Source organism: Saimiri boliviensis, chromosome 5 (genome assembly GCF_048565385.1).
Source record: "Saimiri boliviensis isolate mSaiBol1 chromosome 5, mSaiBol1.pri, whole genome shotgun sequence".
Lineage (NCBI taxonomy): Eukaryota > Metazoa > Chordata > Mammalia > Primates > Cebidae > Saimiri > Saimiri boliviensis.
This window is the reverse complement of record NC_133453.1, coordinates 79,577,183-79,599,471: the sequence shown is the minus strand read 5'-3', so window position 1 is coordinate 79,599,471 and position 22,289 is coordinate 79,577,183. Positions and strand designations below refer to the sequence as shown.

At 37.6% G+C, this 22,289-nt stretch overlaps 1 protein-coding gene across 3 annotated transcripts in view; it reads right to left on the bottom strand.

Moving 5' to 3' along the window:
- The window catches only part of PLA2R1 (phospholipase A2 receptor 1), a 127,645-nt gene that overhangs the window by 2,356 nt on the left and 103,000 nt on the right, over positions 1-22,289 (bottom strand). For 2 of the 3 annotated variants that reach the window (XM_003921943.4, XM_074399623.1), the window contains exons 21-28: positions 13,470-13,587; positions 12,627-12,757; positions 11,813-11,960; positions 8,077-8,315; positions 6,032-6,200; positions 3,327-3,467; positions 2,709-2,825; positions 1,073-1,249 (exon numbers count right to left, since the gene is read on the bottom strand). In XM_003921943.4, coding sequence (XP_003921992.3) covers positions 1,073-1,249; positions 2,709-2,825; positions 3,327-3,467; positions 6,032-6,200; positions 8,077-8,315; positions 11,813-11,960; positions 12,627-12,757; positions 13,470-13,587 — 1,240 coding nt within the window. The remainder of the gene's footprint in view (positions 1-1,072; positions 1,250-2,708; positions 2,826-3,326; positions 3,468-6,031; positions 6,201-8,076; positions 8,316-11,812; positions 11,961-12,626; positions 12,758-13,469; positions 13,588-22,289) is intronic. The other variant, XM_010329811.3, reaches the window with a different exon arrangement.

The window sequence follows — 22,289 nt, the reverse complement described above, 5'->3', positions numbered from 1 at the left end:
CTCCTTCATTCCCAGCACTGAATCAGTCACCAAGGCCAGTGATTCTGTCTTCCTATTTCTCCCTTCCTCTTGAATTCCTAGATCAATCACTCAAATTACAAATGTTTCTCTTCATATCCTCATGAATTCTATTGCTTCATCACAGGTGTTTACAGAGCACATAGGGGATCTGTCTCTTCCACCATGAAGTTCAGCTCTTTAGCCTGGCACTCTGTGACAGTATCCTACATTACTGTCCAATTTTATTCCCATCACCCCCTAATGTGAGCTGTTTGCACTCACTGAAACATATTCTTAGCTGCTGCCTTTAATCACACTGGGCATTTTCCTCTTCTGTTCCAACTTCTATAATTTTCCTCTCCCTTTGGGATCCCAAAACTTCATGTCGGAAGCCTTCTCTAGCAGTCCAAGCCACAGCAATCCCTCCTTTATAATACTTAGGACACCTAGAAACTGCTATAATTATTGCAGACATTTTCCCACCATCAGTGATCCTCCTTAACACCCTGTCTTAAAAAACTCTTCAGTTGTTTGCAACTGACTAGAATGTTCCAGCTTAGATTTATAAAATTTGTTTTTTTTATTACTAAACACTAAGTATGTGGCTCATGATTAAGTTAAAACGTGACTTTTATGACACATTATGCTTGCAACAGAGAATCACATTTCCTTGTCTGCAACAAATATACGTAAGCCTACATTATATTTCCTGAGGCCAAACATAAACCTCAAAAATTCTGAGTAGCAGTCACCCAAATGAAAGTTGCTGGTTTACATTCCTAGTTCTATTTGCCGAGGGAAACTGCTTTTTTGCCCTTTAGGTGATCAACCAGGGTGACGCAAGAAAAATCATAGTCTTTAAGTTGATTTATAATGATTTTTTTTACCCATATTACAGAAAGAAGGAGCTGCAATATTCTCTGACTTGTTCGGTACAGAACACAACAATAATGTCAGAATCTATCTAAATACTCTCTAAACTTGGATTTTAAAATCTTTAAATGTTAAAGAGGTTGGTCAACCTTAGTTAAGATAGAATCAAAATGAAGAATTACTCTCTGACATTACCTACCTGCCTCCATTTTACATATAAAGCCATTTTTTTCTTGACACGGGGATAGCTGCCATAATCCTTCAGGGATCCTCAGGGCAACACAATGATGGGGCTTGAAGTAGTCTGTGCCTGGCTTCCGAATGCCCCAGTTTGACTGGTCTGTAGGAGTTCCATCAAACCACTTTATGGTTTCATCTGTGGGAAAATTGCTGACTCATTATGAATTATGTGCATGGTTATCAAACATACTAAGACTGGAATTAACCATAAAAAGCAGCCCCTGAATTTAATGAGACTCTGGAACTGATGCATTCAACTCAGTAAATATAGTCATGAACTCAATATCAAAAGGTAGGCATTAATAAAGTTGCCTCTTTATTTTAGATCCAGTGTTCTAATTTAGTTCATTTAGGTTGTCATGTTTCTTAATGTGACAGTTTGAGTTTTGAAATATTCTATATATTTATAATCAATTTAAAGAAATCATTTGATAAACAAAACCAACCGAGTAAAGAAAAATCCTTTCAAGTCCTAACATCTTTATCGTTACAAAATGGCTTTCTAAAAAGATTTTTTTTCTTTTTTTTTGAGATGAGTCTTGCTCTGTTACCCAGGCTGGAATACAATAGTGTGATCTCGGCTCACTGAAACCTCTGCCTCCTGAGTTCAAGCGATTCTCCTGCCTCAGCCTCCTGAGTAGCTGGGATTACGGTGCCTGCCACCACGCCCAGCTAATTTTTATATTTTTAGTAGAGACAGGGTTTCACCATGTTGGTCAGGCTGGTCTCGAACTCCTGACTTCATGATCTGCCCGCCTTGGCCTCCCAAAGTGCTGGGATTATAGCATGAGCCACTGCGCCTGGCCTCTAAAAAGATTTTACAGTCAGTTTCTTTAATAGCAAGCCAGCCATGTACCAAGAGTTTAGGGGCAGTAGGAGAGTCCATCTCATATGTGGGCAATAAGGGGGAGTGTATTGTCTGAAAATAATTTAAAACTAAAACTAACTAAAAGTCGGTCTGCTTTTTATTATCACCATCTGCTTGAAATCCTAAACAATGCTGGTGATTAAAAATTCCTCCTTGAAAGGGTAGGCTACCCCCTACCTTGGTACACCACTGTAACAGGCTCTCCATACCAATTAAAATAATTTTCTTCGCAAGTACCTTTCAATAACCATCAATTACATAAAGAAAATAATACCATGCTTCCATTTTATTACAAACTCTGGTTTTTATGAGTAGCAAATAAGAATCTTAACAGCATAGTTTATCATGGAAACATTTTCATAACTCTATTGTGCTTTTATAACATTTAGAAACCAGGGATTTTTCAAGTAAATATGGTTTTGGTATGCTATGACTAAGTCTGTGAACACAAAGTTTCAGCCAAGCATCTTCCTGCTAAGGATAACGATAAACATGTTATTGTTTGTTTGTTTTTATTTTTGGTATTTCGGGATTATTTCAAAAGACAAAAGGATAGAGAAAAGGGTTCCAATGTTGTTTTTGGAAGATTCCAAATGGCTTCAGGCTTCATGCTATTTTTTCACAGCACATGTATCCAAGGAGAGTTTTCTGGCTCACAGATGCCAATATCATCAGCTTTAACAACCATGTATTTATTTATGTCCTCTCCTCTACCCAAATCACTTACTGTTACCATTAAATTGAGCATTCAACCAAACCATCTGGACAGAAGAACCAAAAGCAAACAGCTCTTCTAGGAGAAATGCATTTTCAGCCTCATCCTTGATTGTTAAAAGATTAGATCCTATAAGAGAGACAAGTAGCAAAGGAATATTTGTGTTTACACGTAAATATACTTTAAAATATGTTTCCTATACCATTATTTGCAAAGCACAGGTTTTGAAAAGTGAAAATTTCCTTGTAAATAAGAGATTTTAAATTGAAAAACTTAAAGAAAACCATATTTTAAAAAAGATACAAGCTTGCACTTCAGAAGTTAAGGCATAGAATATTAATTTTAGGGAACATTCAAAATTCAAAATGCAAATGCATGCAAAAGGAACATTTTCTTTGGAAAGTTCAGTGTGCTGAGACATCATCTTAGTTTTACCAAATTCTATACTGGACATTGTTTCATATAGTAGCTGTTCTCCAAACAAGCAACTTCAATAGTATTTATTTTTTCAATAGTTTTTGTTGCTCCTAAAGTCACTAAATAATGGGATGAATAAAGAAATTCACATTGTTTACTGAAATGGCAAGTAGGAGCACATGAAAGCATTTTTACCATCACAAAAACAATTACCTTCCTTTTTGCAAAATTCATGAGCAGCCTCAAAACTCATACCGTCTAGGACTGTAGAAAAACTGTAGCAATTACTTTTAAATTTTATCCAGGGAATAGATGTTTCTGAGCACAACTCTGGGTGTTCAGATGTTCTTGTTTCTGTGAAGAAAAACCAGTTATGATTTCAGAGTGGTGACTGGATTTATTTATTGAGATAAATATTACATTACATTCTATAAAAGACCAAGATAAATAAATGTAACAAGATTTTCATGGTAATACTCTAAAATATTGGGTTTCATGTAAATGATTATAAAACTAGAACCAGCTTATAGCATTTCTGACGGAAATAATCTTTAAACATAACAGGATATGTTAATGCACAGCTTTGGAGGCTTAGTTTGGGTGCTGCCTGGGTGAGGGTGGCTGTCTTTCATGTTTACAATTAGCATCCTAAAGTTTGGAACAAGCAGGGGCTATGACTCCTGGAGAGAGTGGCAGCTGACTGATGCTGGCAAGAGATTTCCAAATGTATGCGCTTCATGCAGTGCTGTGTATCACAGATTTGAAAAGTCCTTACCCACTAATAAACCTATGAAAGAAAATAAGGCATTCCATAAAGTATCATAACATGGCATAACATAAAATAAATGAGGGAACTCCAGGGGGACTTTATTTCAGAGAGCAAGCGTGAGAGTCAGACACATCCATGCTGTGATCCCGGCTCCACCACTTACTAGCTGTGTGGCCATGGGCATGTTACCTTGCACTTGATTTCTTTAGCTATAAAAGAGAGTTAGCAACAAAAACTTTAAAAAATTTTTTTTTAATTAAAAAACTTTTTTTAAGAGACAAAGTCTCGCTCTGTTACCTAGGCAGAAGTGCAGTGGCACAATCACAGCTCACTGCAGCCTCAAACTCCTGGGGTCTAGTGATCCTCCAACCTTGCCTCTCAAGTAGCTGGGACTACAGGCACACAAAACCAAGACCAGATAATTGAAAAATTATTATTATTATTATTATTTGGTAGAGAAGGGGTCTCACTGTGTTAACCCAGCTTGTCTCAAACTCCTGGACTAAAGAGGTCCTCCTGCTTCTGCCTCCAAAAGTGCTGGGATTACTGGTACGAGCCACATGGCCACCTTTCTTAAACTTGAGAAGTTTAAATGAGTAAGAACCTCACAAAGCATTCAATAAATGCATTGTTATTGAAAGATCACGATTCCAAGAAAAGGCAAGTGCTAACAACAACAAAAAAGGGAAAAACAGGAAGGACAGCTTCTATGGTATTTCAGAAGCAAAATTAGCTTTTCCAAGATACAGGTGGCTATCATTTACATTTAATCCTGAATTGTTTTGATCTAACAATATGTAATTTATATATTATTTGTTACAATACCCAGAATGTAACTAAATACATGCACTTTTACTGAATGAGATATTTAAAAGAAGGCCAGCTTGTGTTAGGGAATTCTATGTAGGAAACTTGATTTCTACTCTTGGTACTGGTGATGGACAGCTGTGAGATATTCAGGAAGCTATTTAATGCTCTGAGTTTAAATTTCATGTTTAGTCAAGGCATAGACCAGGTGAACTTTAAGTGTAAATGAGATATTATATAAAGTGCAGAGCCAGATATCTAGTAAATATCCAAATAATATCATCATCATCATCATCATCATCATCATCATCATCATCATCATCATCATCATCGTGGCTCTGGAATCCTATCAGTCACTGACTTAAACATGCATCCTCAAAGTCCTCCATACATGCTTGAAGCCCATGTTTCTCATCTAATTTTCCACCCCTCCTTTACACCTAACCTGCATTCAGGCAAATCCCAACATCAGCTTTGCTTTAAACAAGCTCAGTCCTGTCTTCCTTCCACATTTTCATCCGGCTTTTCTCAGAATGCCTTTCCATGTCCCATTATTACCCATCTACACCCACCCATTTATCTACTTGCATCTTGCATTTCCTTTCCTCCCTCCCTCCCTCCCTTTCTCTCTTCTTTCGTCCTTCCTTCCTTTTTCTTTTTCTTTCTTTTCTTTCCTTTCTTTCTTTCTCTTTTTCTTTCTTTCTTGTTTCCTCTCTCTCTCTCTCTCTCTCTCTCTCTCTCTCTCTCTGTCTGTCTCCCTCTCTCTCTCTCTCTCTCTCTGTCTGTCTCCCTCTCTCTCTCTCTCTCTCTCTCTCTCTGCCCAGGCTGGCTTGCAATGGCGCTGACCACAACCTCTGCCTCATGGGTTCAATAGATTCTTCTGCCTCAGCCTCCCAAGTAGCTGGGATTACAGGCATGTGCCACCACACCTGGCTATTTTTTTTTTCTTTAGTAGAGATAGGGTTTCTCCATGTTGATCAGGCTGGTCTGAAACTCCCAACCTCAAGTGATCTGCCCATCTTAGCCTCCCAAAGTGCTGGGATTACAGGCATTAGCCACCATTTATTAAGGCCCATCTGCACTGCCGTGTCCTTCAAGTAACCTTTCTACCTTTCTCCAAATGGATATGATACATTCTTTTTCTTGATAACCCCCATAACATTTCCTTTCTCTCTTATACCATTTGTAGTTCTACTTTTCTTTATATCACCACCCATACCAGAGGCTTCTTGAAGACAGAGACTTCTTACTATACTCATCCTCATATCCCTTGCTTAGCACAGTGCCTTGCATACAGCAGTTACATAGAGTGCATTTTTGAGTTGAGTAGAATTGAACTTACCAGAGAGCACATGACAAACGGCACCTTGCAGAAATGATTCACAGGCTGTGCTATGCCAGCGTCCATTGGTGTCGGCAAAAACACAGTCACCAAGGAAGGATGACTCCTCGTCTTTCCAAAAAGTGAAAGAGGATTTGGTGCCATCAGACCAGTCAAAATTAAGACCATTCTGTGGAGGAAAACTGAGCCATCATTTCTTTGCCATGACTGCTGGCAGCATCATCCAATGTTATCTGAGCATACTACAATTCCCACATTGATTTATATTTCCACACACCATTTTAAAGAGGGTCTAAGACCTCTGTGAATACAGCTTGACAAACAGGAGTAGCTGTCACAAATGAGATCTTTTTTTGATTTTTAGGAATTCTTGGCTCCCTACGACTATGATTTTCTAGTGAGCAATCAGAGTGAAATTGGACCAGTACCTTGTCTTTTACACTGAAATAAATTTCAGATTAAGCAAATTCTCATACATAAAATTGACAACATAAATGTGTTAAAGAAAACTTGGTTAAGTTTTTTTGTGCTGTTGGTGCGGGGAAAACCTTTCTAAGTCACAGAAAATCCAGAGACCATAAAGCAAAATTGACTACATAAAGTTAAAACATTCTGTACTACATGAGGCAATAAGTAATTATGAAATAATTATTTTTTACCTCTCCCACTGGCAAGGATTACAATTTTGATAATACTTGGTGTTGGCACAGATGTGAAAAAACTAGATGATTTCACATGCTGTTGTTGTCATATAAATTGGTGCAAACTCTTGGAGGGCAATTCGGTAGTACTTGTCAAAATTTAAAGTGTACTCAGCAATTTTACTTCTAAGAATTTAACGGCCAGGCGCAGTGGCTCATGCCTGTAATCAGCACTCTGGGAGGCCAAGGCAGATGGATCATGAGGTCAAGAGATTGAGACTATCCTGGCCAACATGGTGAAACCCTGTCTCTACTAAAAGTAAAAAATTAGCTGGGCATGATGGCGCCTGCCTGTATTCTCAGCTACTGGGGAGGCTGAGCAGAAGAATCTCTTGAACTGGGGACGTGGAGGATGCAGTGAGCTGAGATTGTGCCACTGCACTACAGCCTGGGCAACAGAGTGAGACTGTCTCAAAAAAAGAAAAGAAAAGAAAAATGAATGTATCCTACTGGCACAGATATATTAGTTGAGCATTGTTTATAACTGAAAACCTGAGAAGAACCCAAATGTCTATTCACAGGAGGATGGTTTAATAAATTGTGGTATATCCTTACATGCTGAGTTCTAAAGAATGCATGAGATATTTATATACTGGCACGTGAAGTTGTAAAAGATATATTAAATAAAAAAGCAAGTTTAAAGACAGCATGTATAATAGGATCTCATTTGTGTTTGAAAAACAATATACATATTCTTCCATTACATGAGTATATATGTCTATATGGAACACATATATGTGTACATGGAAAATTTCTAGATAGCACACAAGACAGTATTCACAATTATTAATATTAGGGAGTAGAACCAGGGCTCAGGATAGAGTTTACTTTTCCTTACTTTGAGTGTGTAATATTTTTATTTAAAAAATGAAAATAATATATTCTCTAAACCACATCCCTAGAGGAAAATAAAACCTAAAGTGTTTAATTATAAGGGGTACTCAACTAATTAATAATCACATTTCTAGATAGGAAACATGATTCATTATTTTTCTTGGGGATTTCTTAACTGCCGCAAATTCCTAAATGCAGTGATTGAGTTCCGGATGTGTTCCACTGCAGTATTGGGGAACTTGGAAATTTTCAGAAAACCATTGAAGGGTATTAATTTCCAGACATTAGGCAAGTTTATGTTTACCCTAAAGAGGTGTGCACTCTTATTTTGTAGGCATAGGCTGCTCATAAGGTTGGTCGAATAATCACATAAACCAATTATTTAAGCGTTATGTTTACTATTATTTTGGGAATTTGTTTTTCAGTGCTACTTTCAGTGGCTACGTCATGGAGGAGGAAGATGCTAAAGTTAATTATGCAAGGATGTTTCAAGGGTGTTAGGATACCTACATCTGTGGAGAACAGTCCAATCCAGTGGGCATATCCCAGCCGGTTGAGGACAACAGTGAGGAAGGACTGGTGATACTGGTCTGTGATGCTGACCAGCTGTGCTCCGTGCATCAGGCAGGTTTTTATTGCTGCGTACCAAGTCATATTTGCATGAATTATTTTGTAAGTTCTGTTTCCATATTCTAAGGTATTCGGGATTGGATACATGTCAGATGTGTTTACACTGTGTCCAGAAGTATCTAGAACAAGAACAGCAACAAAAGTCATTTGTAGCATCTGGATGAGAAAGGAGGAAGCAAAGCTTAGCATGGATCCTTGTCACTATGACCCAAGTTAATCAGGCAGCTTTCTTCTGGAATTGGCTATTTCAAAACGAGGACACTATCTGAAAATGTAGGTGATGCTAAAAAAATGAGAAGACTTAGGAAATGTAATCAATCATTTTTCAAAAACATAAACATAGATTGAACCATTTCTAGAAGATTTCTCATTTTTGACCATCCCTTATCAAATTGACTACTTTTTGGTGAACTGATGATGATCTTTGTAGGTGGATTTCACTCCACTAACTACGCTTGCCCTAATCCACACTGCTTTGGCAGAACTTAATGCTTATAAATAGTAGAGAGGCACATGTTATGTAGTCATATGCTGCATTGAAAACCTAATATTACAGGTGTATATTATCAGGTAAAATACTTGACTACACTTTTGACACTGATGGTCACTATTATGTTTAATGTTTGTATGTATACTTCTAAAAATAATTTAAAAAATAAAGTTAATAAATTCTTAGAAATACACACTGTTATTATAAACAGTTACTATTAATATGCCACCTGTCAGAGCCAAGGTTTACAAATTAAAAGGCAAGGTTTGTTCACATGTGATCATTGGTGGTTGAATGTTCATGAGAAGCTGTGACCACGTGAAAACCAAGCCTGAGTTTTACGAACAGGTGTTTCCTCTCTGATATGTGCATTTGTCTTTCTGTTCTGTATTATGTTACGTACTAGAATAGACTTAAGGTTCAGAAACTCTAATGGACAAAAAACAAAGTAAGAGTTTTTGTACCTTCTGATCCAAAGTGACTTGAACTTCTGTGTACTACATTTGGTTTTACCACATTTGGTGTTGGAAAGAAGCATGTGAGGTATGGGGAGGTCACAAGACCTAGAACTTAATCCTATTCCTGGCCCTAACTGGTAAAGAGCCCTCGGGAAAATTAACCTTTCTAAACCTCAAATTTATGGTCTACAAGAGATGATTAGGGTCTCCTTTGGAGGGGTATGGATAGAACTGAATGAGATATCCACATAGGGCACACACTATTGCATGAAGATGCAGAAGGCATCCTATGAATGTTGCTTCTTGCTCCACTCTCTTCCTCTGGTCATAGTCCTCCAGTAAAAATGGCAAAGCAGGAAACTGACCTTTATCTGAAGCTGTTACCTCAATATAGCAGCCGTACATATGGTAAAACAAAGTAAAATAAATCTACTTAATTTCTATAAATGGTGATGGAACCCACTTTTATCATATTTTTACTCTTTGCTAGAAGTCTGTGCCCAGCCTATGTGCCCAGCATAATGGTGGTTTATACAAAATCAAAATAATATCAAAGTAGCTATTTTAAAATGCTAACAATTCATAAAATTAAATGAAATTCTTTGTATATGTTACCCAAATGCCAATTTGACTGTTTTTTCCCCAGAGTTATATATCTGTATTTTTACGTACATGAATTTCTCCATACGTAATTGATTTCATTGAATTTCAAAACAAGTGATTTTGAGCAGCATGGTTTTGCCACCCATTGCCCTGAAAAAGAAAGATCTATTGGAAACCAAGTTCTAAACTGCGGAGTCTTGCTTTGCCCTGTGTCTCTTCTCATTCAGCTTTCTTAATTTTTTGGCAGATTAAAGACTTTGGGCTCAAGCTCAATGTAAGCACATATTTATCTGGCAAACAGAGAAGAGGAGCAGAACTTGAATATTTATTGTTGGCTACAGTAATTAGTGTGGTTGAACAATAATTTTTGGAAATAATAAAAAAACTTTATCATTTGTTAAATACATGCTAGAAGTCTGCTAAGTGTTATATATACATAGAATGTGTGAGATGGTTATCACCACATTTTGCAGCTGCAGAAATCATGATCATAGAAGATAAGTAACTTGACTGAAGCTTATCTACAGAGGAGGGTGGGAACCCATGTGTGGTGGGCACTCCAGGGCCTATGCTCTCAATCACCACTATTCTGTACTATCTCCAAAGGAAAATCCACACTGTCAGTCCCCAAAATACCAAAGAGAGAAAGTGACCAGAGGCAAATTTCAAGAACAAATCAACATTAAAGTAGTGGAATAGAATCATTGTGCTTAACTCAGATATCTTGAGTGTGCTATTTTTGTTTTATTTTCTTTTCCCAGAGAGAGAGTCGAAGTCTGCAGTCCAGGCTGGAGTGCGGTAGTGTGTTCTCCATCCACTGCAACCTCTGCCTCCCAGGTTCAAGCCATTCTCATGCCTGAGCTCCGAGTAGCTGGGACTACAGATGTCTGCCACCACACCCAGCTACAATTTTGTATTTTAGTGGAGATGGGGTTTCACCATGTTGCTCAGGCTGGTCTTAAACTCCTGAGCTCAGTCAATCCATCCACCTTGGCCCCCTAAAGTGCTAGGATTACAGGTGTGAGCATTGCACCCACAAGGGTTACTTATGTTTTTAAGTCTCAAGTTTCTTATCTGTAAAATGGGAGACTTTTACCTACTTCATAGAACTGTTTTGAGGATTTTACGCCACATTGTGTATACATTCAAGGCACAGTGTTGGATACATCATAAAAGTGTAAGTACCTGTCATGCTTATAGTATTTCTTTCCTTACAAGGCTCTGCTTTTCCCATGCTACTCTTGCTATTACATGTCTATTATCTTCTTTCAGTTCTTGAACACTGTAATGTTTAAGTGGTAACTGAGAACCAGAAATAGAGTTTCCCTGGCACTGCTTTTTTGAGGTTGGGTTGATAGTAACATTAGAGAGTTTACACGTATGCCATGCTAAGAAGTAAAATTCATATTCCAAGTAAGCATATATAAGCTAGGCTGCCCAGAGTTCCACACAGCTCTAGATACCAACTATGACTTTCTCAGGTGGTATGGACAGGGATACCCAGCACTCAGTAAAAACATGAGCTGCTGTTTTTATTTACACTACTCAAGGTCAGTTATAGTGCTCGTTGACCCTGTTGGCTATTTTGTAATAGTGTGGCTTTGGTATTTCACACCAGAAACCATTTGGGGGTTCTGCCCATCAGACCTAGAAACTTGCTGCATGCCACATTTAGCCACAGAGACCAATTTTGGGTTCCAAAAAAGGAGCAAGTCTGAGTTGCTTTATTTCCCTGATTCTTTCCTAACGTTTTTTCTCAGTGACCTTTAAAAATTAGCTGAACAGATACATAATCCCAGAACGAAGCAGTAAAGCCATTTAATATGACTAAGATAGATACATAAATTTGGTCATCACTCAAGTTGGCTCAGCAGTCCTAATAATCCCAATAAGGGCATAAGCCTAGGGTAGGGGAGATTAAATAACTAAATTTACGTAAAGCCAAAGAATAAGTATCTGACACTGTTAGCTGTGAAACTGTTAGCTACACAGCTGTGTAGAACCAACATGGAAGAGAAGGATGGACTTTGGAAGTGAAAGGAGTAAAAAGCCGAATATATCTTACCTTGCATTTTTTCACATACAAATCCATAGCCTTCCTTTCCACAGTCTTCAAAATACCATTTTCCAGTGAAATGAAAATTAGGATTACTTGACAGCAAGGCACAGAGAGGAATGCGTTTTTGAACTTCAGTGGTATTGTGACTTGGAATCTTTAAAATAATACACGTTATCAAGAGTATAATAAATTATAGCATTATTAAAACATTAAAATTTTTATTAAGAACATTATTTTAAAAATTAAGACACAATTATTCCTTTATTTGCATTTAATAAACATATTCACAAATTATTTCTTAACCTACAAAAGAAACAATTATTGTGATGAGTAAAGTAATTATATTTTTGGAACACAAAAACATTATATAAAATTGGCCAGGCTCGGTGGCTCATGCCTGTAATCCCACCACTCTGGGAGGCCAAGGTGGGTGGATCACCTCAGGTCAGGAGTTCAAGACCAGCCTGACCAATATGGCAAAACCCTGGCTCTACTAAAAATACAAAAAATGAGCCAGGTGTGGTGCTGGGCACCTGTAATCCCAACTACTCAGGAGGCTGACACAGGAGAATCACTTGAACCTGGGGGCTGAGGCTGCAGTGGGCGAAGATCATGCCATTGCAGTCTAGCCTGGGTGACAGAGTGAAACTCTGTCTTAAAAAAAATTATATAAGATTACATTAAAAATTAATATATTAATAACAAACTAATATAAATTTATATCTACAAAATATAGGAAGTAAAAAAAAGCTTTAGTAAACAAGTCTTGAATAACGTATCTTGCCAAAGTGATCTCTAAAAAATAAATCTTAAAACTTACATTTATTATATCAAATGGAGACCAGTTAGAATATACCACAGGCTTTCCATTTAGCCATTTTTCATAATCATCATTTTGTAAACCTATCCACACACTAGTGGTCTGGCCAAAAAGGTTCATAGTAATGAAAGCTGAAAAACAGGAATACATTATCTAATTTAATACTGTAGAAAGCAATTGAGTAATCACTGAATCCTATTTATAGCTCTGATTATATTTAAATGCCAGCAAAACATAATTATGAATCATTTGTAGGAATGTGTTACTTTATCCTTGTTAAGGTAATGTGGTTTTTTTCACTTTTGTTTTAGTTTAAATTGACAGAAATTAGCTGGATAACTTGAGATTTCATCATATCATTAGCAAATTAATTTCCAGTGTTCCTTAATTACCTTTCTAAATAAAAGAAGATTTATCTACTATGTTTAAACTAAAGTATAAAATTGTTTAAATATCAAATAAAAGCATGTAGGTAAATGTAAAGGAATCTAAAAATCATATTATCATGGTAATTACATGTAATTACCATGCAATTACATGTAGACTATACATTAGATTCTTTTAGCCATTTTGAAATATAGGCCAGAAATATGTCCTTATTCTTTTCACTGCTACTGGTGAGAGAAAGGTTCCAAAACCCAGCAGTTTATAAGCAATGCAGCACACTAACTTTTACAGATGTCATGAAATAAAACCTATGGGTCAAACTCAAAATTCATGTGTCATCTGCAATACAGTATTTTAAATGTTGATTTGGGAATGTTAATATTGGTGGAGGGATATTTTAATAAATACTTGAATAAAGAGGGTTATCTTGGCCTGGTTGGACCTTGAGTACTCTACCTTGCTCCACTTCACTTTCGATGGCAACCAGGGTCCCCCCTTCTTCAGCACAGAAATGTTGAGCGCGCATCCAGTTCTTCCAACTGCTTGGGTCTTTTGGGATATTCAGCAAAAGGCACTATCAACAAATGTCAAAACAAAAGGTTCATTTCTGTATTTTTCTAAGTGAATTAAAACTTTCCCAAAGACACTGAATATCAGCTTTGAAAATTCTTTATAATTTTCTTGGGCAGAAGGAATTCATTTTTCTTTCAACTACTCCAAAGATGTTATGATGAAACAAAGAGGAGCAGCTTTCAGGGTGAGTTCGTGACTTGCCTGCATTTGCAGCAGGCAGGAACAGAAGCAGGGATGTGTTTTGTCATGTGAAATGTCAGAACAGTGTCTTCGACATAATGAAAAGTAGTATTATTCCTAAAAAGGAGCCACCCTGAGTGCAAAGTTTACACTGGCACATTTAATCTAAAAAAACATTCTGAGGGTGGCAATGAACAGCTTATTTCAATTTTATTTATAAACACACTTCTTTAAGTGAGAGAGAAATACTGGGGAATTAAAGCATATCAGGTATTCAAATTCACTAAATACTTGAGTCAGCCATTTGGTCAGTAAGTCCATTGGGAAGAGTCAGACAAGAAAAATAAATGATCCCAGTGGGAGAGAAAGGAAAGTAAGGGTATGACCAAGGAAACCTGGAAAGAAGTAGAAATGAAGCGGAAGGTTGGCCATCAATGTTAAAGGGAACACAAAAAAAGTTGTGGAATTTGGCAATATAAGTTGAGTGTTATGCAGGAGAGAATCATGTCTGTATCAGGGCAGAGGTTTCTTTCTTATGGGATGGGATGACAAATGGAATGATATATACTCTGCAGGACAGGCAAGATTGAAGTTAAGTTTGTTTGTTTTTCCCTGAAAGTTCAATGGAATTTAAGCATGTTGGTAAGACTAGATGGAGTTAGGTGAGAGGAAAAGATGGAAAAGAAAGCTTATAATGGATCAGACAAAATTCCAGAGAGGTCAGGAGAGACTTTATGCAAAGAATACTTCATCTGGAATTTGCTGGGGATTCTTCTCTCATATCTATTCTGTCATCAATGAACACAGACAACCCTAGTCATGGATAGGTCAGATCCTGAGATCTTGCCACTGAGAAAAAAACCCAGCTACAGGATAATTCTAGGTTAGCATGGAAATCTACAACTCGAACAAGCATCCTTCACTATCTTATTTTGGAATGATATCTGATATAGTTTGGATGTTTGTCCTCTCATGTTGAAATGTGATTCCCAGTATTGAAGGTGAGGCCTGGTTGGAGGTAATTGGATCATGGGGGCAGATCCCTCGTGAATGGCTTAGGGCCATCCCCTAGGTGATGAATGAGTTCTCAGTTCACACGAGATCTGATTGTTTAAAAGTCTGGAGCCACTCTGCACCTCACCCTCTTGTTCCTCCTCTTGCTATGTGACATGCTGGTTCCCTGTCACCTTCTGTCATGATTGTAAACTCCCTGAAGTCCTCACCAGGAGCAGGTGCAGGCACCATGCTTCTCATACAACCTGCCAACTGTGAGCCAGAATAAATCTCTTTTCTTTATCAGTTACCCAGTCTCAGGTATTCCTTTATAGAGATACAAGACTGGTCTAATACAATATCTTTCCCTAACATCCTTTAATTTCCAAATTTGTCAGTTCCCCACCCCTTCCCTACCATATACACCCCTTAAAAGCAGAGAGACTGTCTTTTTATTTTTTATTTATTTTATTTATTTTTATTTTTTTTATTGCATTTTAGGTTTTGGGTTACATGTGATGAACATGTAAGATTGTTGCATAGGTACACACTTGGCAGTGTGGTTTGCTGCCTTCCGTCCCCTCACCTGTATCTGTCATTTCTCCCCATGCTATGAGAGACTGTCTTATTGCTTTTTGAACATCACACCAGAGAAGGTCCCTAGCAAACATTTGTTAAGCAAAATGAAAATTAACAGCCCCTAAATGGTTGTCAAATGACATTGTCAGGCATTTCACATTTAGCTCAGTGGTTCTCCAACGGGACGATTTTGCCCCTCAGAGTATATTTTGATAATGTCTGCAAGTATTTTTGGTTATTACAGTTGGGGAGGGGTTGCTATTGGCAACTACTGGGTAGAGATCAAGGATGCTGCTAACCATTTGCAAAGCAAAGGTCAGGTCAGTCTTCCAAAAGCAAGAATTATCCAGCCCCAAATGTCAATAGTGCAAGGTAATTCTTTTTAAAAATAAATCCTGATCATGTCACTCGTTAGTTTAAACCCTTCAGGAATTTTCCACTGCTCTTAGGATAAAAACCAGAAACCCTGAACTAACTTGAAGTTGAGTTGCCAACTAAGAGAGAAAATACATTTTCAATTCTTCTGGTCCTTTTTGTCTTGTTTGCTTCACAAAGAAACTGAATTGGCTTTCAAGGAATTTAATTTTATAACAACTATCCTTTTATCTATTTCCTTTCATTTTGCCTCTTTCCTCTAATTACAAATTCTAAAGAGTGGCACATATTAATTATTGGGAAGCCTTATCATTTAATGTGAATTCACCTTGTGTGCAGATAGTTACACTAATGAACCATTCATAAATACCAATGAACCTCATTGGTTCAGTTAGCTCAATAAATCTCTCCAGAAAAACACCCCCTTCTGCTTCCTTTATGTTTGCCTCAGCCAGGATTTACTAGCTTGACTACAGAAGTGTGGCCTCCCATTACCACGACTTCATTGTTTCTAAAAATCTAACATATTTACTAACACACTCCGAAATGGTGTCATTAATAATTAAGGCAAAGCAGCAAGATGAAGTACAGCATCCTTAATTTAAAATTGTTTACTTACTAATTTGCAAAATGTGATCAAGTTTAATTTCTCTCTGATTATTACTGTGAATTAAGGGGGTCCTACTATATTCTAAATGGGTTTTCAATATAAAATTCTTTTTTTTTGTCTCAAAATCATTTCTAGTTCAATATTTGAAAATGAAATTCATGTTCCCTCCAAACTTGGTCCTTTCCCAGTGTTCCTACTCACATTGAATGGCATAGTCAGCATGCATTTATACACATATAATAAGCCTGAAGCCTCAGAGGCATCCTCACCCTCTCCCTCCAACACCCCAACAGCCCTACCACTTGGATATCTCATTTCCCAAAAAGCCCCCTTACCCATCCCCCATTCCCACTGCCTCATGGTCTCTGCCACCACCATCTTAGCCAAGCATCTAATCTCTTGCCTTCACTGCAGCAGTAGCTTCCTAACTGTCCTTACCTTTCTCACCCTTACCCTTCTCCCATATATCCTTGGCGCTACATCTAGAGTAATGCTTTTTAAAATTTGGTTCTGGTCACATCCTTCTTCAGTTTAGAATCCATCAAGTGTTTCCCATTGCTCTTGGATAAAGGCCAGAACTCCAATGTGATATCACCCTTTCCTACTTCTTTTGCTTCACCTTCCACCCCTCTAGTTCTCTATGCTTCCTTTAGTTTCTTAAATATCATACTTTCCTCTTGCTGCAGGACCTTAGCACATGAGGCTCTCCCTATTTTTTAATGTTCCCTGCCTTTCAGACTACTTCAGTCAGGCCCTCCAGCTATACACTTTTCTAGAACCACATAACTTTCCTTCATCACATAAACCACAGTTTTAAATTATACAGCCATTTTCCTGATCAATTTACTAATGTTTGTTTTCCCTCTAGTGTGTAAGTGCCGAAAGAGAGGGGGCTGTGTCTGTCTTTCCTCACCATTGAATTCCCAACATCCAGCATAGTCAAATGAATGAATGAATAATGTGCTCGAATTCGAATAAATTCCCAAAACAGGTGAGAGTATTTTTAAGGAAAAACTTTGTTATGCACAAAAGTTGAATATTGACTAATCCCAAACTCAATGGTGCACAGCAGCCATTACCACTCAATCCAGGTCTTGAATAAAAGTATGTAAGTAGAAGCACACACACACTTAGAATTTTTTCCTCCCACAGATCTGCTGGGACAAGTATCTTAGATCCTGGGTTAACCCCTGGTCAAACCTCTTTTACACTGTCAAACACAGAGAACACTATTTATGAGACATTAGAAAAGATAATTTATGTGTATCTCAGTTTTAAAAACTCTAAAAGGTGGTTAATTTGTCAACAAAGTGGGATTTTTTTTTCTCTCAGAAATAACTAATAAAAATTAGTCCTAGGGAATTCACAAACAAGAAGCTAAGTTTAATGGGTCATAATATATTGGAACTCACATCAGAATTGTAAAGTTCCATCATTGTCATCTCCCAGTATTCGCTAATAGGGAAAAACTATCCCACTCCTGTCAGCTCTCAGTTCTCCTATTAGCAGTTTTTCTAATCATTTGATAAACCCATTTGTTTCAAGGTGTAGATAACAAATGAAGCAATCTCAGAAATATTTTCATTTTAAAAATAAAGAAAAGTGTTGGGACAAGGGAGAGAAATTCCAGTGGTGGAAATTTAGGCATTAATGTGCAGGGGAAGGCACTGTGGTTGGGGAGACATGCATGGTGACTTTGACACTTGCCAGGTGAATTGCCACCTACTCATGAAGCCTGCTGTGATGATATCCTTTGCAATCGAATTCTCCAAATGCCTTAAAGAAAGAGTTGTGGAACTATGACTGTTGGATTGCTGGGCAAATATTGGCTACACGTTAGAATAACTGAGGGAGCTTTTAAAAAATACAGATGCCTGGATCCCATGCAGATCAGCTAAATCAGAATCGTCAGGAGGCCTCCTGCATCTTGATGTTTTTAAAAAGCTCACCTGCTGATTCTAAGTATTTGACCAGGGCTGAAAACTACTGATCTAGCTGTTAGTTATCAATAAATTTTTTTAATAACTCTGAGCTATGTGAAGGTGTTTTAATCATGCTCCAGGGCTAGCTTCAGAAGGCGTCTGCATTCTCATGCATATATTTACACCCCTCTCTATTCCTTTACTGGGAAGCATTCACTTGCTTTTTTGCCCCGAGTCTGCTCCACCGTCACTGCCACCATGCCCATGCATATACATACACTTTCTCTACGTGTGCACAGGAGGACACATGGGATAGAGTTGAGATGTGTGGTTAAAAATCGGGTTTGGGGGAAGGATAATAGCAAAAGGCTGAACAAGAAACAATTATTCTGGGTTTCTAAGAATTTTCTCTCAAATACCAAGGATTTGATTTGTCATTCATCTCCTTAAAATATCCTTTTACACCTGAGAGGAGGCATGAGTTAGTAACTAGAACAGTTGTGTTCATGCTTTGGTTTGTTCACTCTCTGTACCAAAAATGTGATTTCGAGATGAGCGAGGCATTCCTTTATGCCTGTTCTGTAGAGATCACACCAGATATACTTCTTCTAATAGTTATCACATACCGGAATGAATTCAAAATGGATCAACAACCTAGTATAAGCACTAAAACCATAAAGCTCTTAGACAAACACACAGGGACAAATCGTCATGACCTTGGATTTGGCAGTGAATTCTTCAGTATGATAACAAAAGCAAAAATGACAAAACAAAAAATAGATAATTGGGCTTCATCAAAATTAAAAACTTTCGTGCATCAAAAAAGTTAAAAGACAACCTACAGAATGAAGGAAAATATTTATAAATCACATATTGGATAGGGGTTTAATATTTAGAATATATAAGGAATTCCTATAACTCAACAATAAAAAGGCAAATGATCTAATTTAAAAATGGACAAAGGACTTTAATAGACATTTTTCTAAAGAAGATAAACAAATGATTAACAAGCACATGAAAGGATGCTCAACCTCATCAGATAATAGAGAAATGCCAATCAAAATCACAATGAAATAACACCTGATGTGCTCTAGGATGGCTATAATGGCCAAGGTTGGTAAGAATGTGGAGAAACTGAAACCCTCACATACAGCTAGCAGGATTATAAAATGGTTTGGTCACTGCAGAAGAACATTTGTCAGTTCCTCAAAAGGCTAACTTTTGAGTTACCATGTGACCCAGCAATTCTATTTCAAGGTATACATTCAAAATAATTGAAAATACGGACTCAAACAGAGACTTACACACCAGTGTTCACTGAAGCATTATTCACAATATTCAAAAGGTGAAAACAACTCAAGTGTCCATCAACAGATGAATGAATAAACAGAATGTGCAATATTCACACACACACACACACACACACACACACACACACGCCCATGCCACACAGGAATATTATTTAGCCACAAGAAGGAGTTAAGTGTTGATATATGCTAAAACACAAATGAACCTTGAAAACATCATGCTAGCACAAGGACAAATATTGTATGAGTTCGCTAATATAAAATATCTAGAATAGGTATATTTATAGAGATAGACAATAGACTAGAAGTTACTAGGAGATGGGAAATAGGAAGTTAGTGTTTGATGGTTACAGAGTTTCTGTTAGGGATGGTGAGAATGTTTTGGAACTACAGATGATGGTTGTATAACATTATGCATGTAATTAATGCCCCTGAATTGTACACTGAATAATGGTTAAAATGGCAAATTTATGACCATAAAAATGCTTTAAAAAACTAATTGGCAAAGGTTTTAATAAAAGACTTGGCTGGGCGCGGTGGCTCAAGCCTGTAATCCCAGCACTTTGGGAGGCCGAGGCAGGTGGATCACAAGGTCAAGAGATTGAGACCAACCTGGTCAACATGGTGAAACCCCGTCTCTACTAAAAATACAAAAAAGTAGCTGGGCATGGTGGTGTGTGCCTGTAATCCCAGCTACTCAGGAGGCTGAGACAGGAGAATTGCCTGAACCCAGGAGGCGGAGGTTGCGGTGAACCGAGATCGTGCCATTGCACTCCAGCCTGGGTAACAAGAGCGAAACTCCGTCTCAAAAAAAAAGACTTAGTAATAATCAATGTCTTATTGAATATTAGCTACAAGTTTCTCACATTGAAATGTAAAAATAATTTATATCTGGTAGAAAGATTTTCTAGTTTGAGAAAATAGGAAGTTTACAGAAAGCATCAATGATTAAATATAGTGTACCTCAATACTATAGTAAAATTTTAGAGTACAATTGCATTATTCTAGAAAATATCTCACAGTACCACTGAGCTGATTGTGTCATGGGGCACAGCTGATGCAGCAACTTTTTTTTGAAAAGTATTATTAAATACTCCATTTTTTAAAGAGCAGTTTTAGGTCCACAGCAAAATTAAGAGGAAGGTACAACTTTGGGAGGCCAAGGTGGGCAGATCACCTGAGGTCAGGAATTTGAGACCAGACTGGGCAACATGGTGAGACATCATTTCTACTAAAAATACAAAAATTAGTCAGGTGTGGTGTCAGGCACCTGTAACCCCAGCTGCTCGTGAGGCTGAGGCAAGAGAATCACTTGACCCTGTAAGGTGAAGTTTGCAGTGAGCCAAGATCACGCAACTGGACTCCAGCCTGGATGACAGAGTGAGATTCCATCCCAAATAAAAAATAAATGAAAAAAAAAAAGAAATAAAAAATATAAAGAAAGGGACAGAGATTTCCCATATATCCCCTGAACCACACATACACAGCCTCCCCCATTATCAACATGCCCCATCAGCCCAGAATGATACATCTGTTACAACTGATGAACCTGCATTAACACATCATAACCATCCAAAGTCCATAGTTTACTTTAGGGATCACTCTTTGGGTTGTATATTCTATGAGTTTGTACATATGTCTAATGTCGTGCATCCACCATTGTGGTATCATACAGAGAATTTTCATTGCCCTAAGAATCTTCTACAACTTCTTCCTTCCCTCCCTGTAACAACCACTGTTCTTTTTACTGTCTCTATAGTTTTATCTTTTCCAGAATGTCATATAGTTGGGATCATACAGTACGGTAGCCTTTTCAGATTGGCATCTTTCACTTAGTAATATGAATTTATGTTTCCTCCATGTCTTTTAATGGTTTGATGGCTAATTTATTTTTAGTACTGAATAATATTTCATTGTGTGAGTGTACCAGTTTATCCATTCACCTACTAAGGATTTCTTGGTTGATTCAAAGTTTTGGCAATTAAGAATAAAGTTGTTATAAATATCCATGGACAAGTTTTTATGTGTACATAAGTTTTCAACTTGAACATAAATACCAAGGAGTGTGATTGCTGGATCATAGGGTAAAAGTATGTTTAGTTTTGTAAGAAACTGCCAAACTGCCTTCCACAGTGGCCACACCAGTCTGCATTCCCACCAGGAATGAATGAGAGCTCCTGTTGTTCTGCTTCCCTGCCAGCATGTAGTGTTGTCAGTGCTCTGGATTTGGGCCATTCTAGTAGATGTGCAGTGGCAAATCACTCATTGTTGTTTTAATTTGCATTTCTGGAGTGAGTCCTTAAGCTCCAATGTGACGTGGCAGGCGTTGGAAAGGGGCAAGACACCAGACTCAGGGTCAGAAAACAATGTGCTTCTTGGCCTGATACTTATCCACTGTAAAGCTTCAGAAAAGACACACAGTTTTGTTAGCATCAGTCTTCTCATACGTAAAATGGGGAGAGCAATTGCATATATTTTGAAAATTCAGTAATAGAAGAAATATATATAAAATCAATTAGCTAAGGGGGAAGCAACTCAAATGTCCACCAATGGATGAATGGATAAACAAAATGTAGTATATCCATATAATGGAATATTGTCCAACTGTCAAAAGGAAGTCCTGTCACATGCCAGTGTCGATGAACTTTGAGGACATCATGCTAAGTGAAATAAGCCTATCACAAAAAGGCAAATACTGTCTGATTCCACTTACTTGAGGTATCTAAAGTGGTCAAGT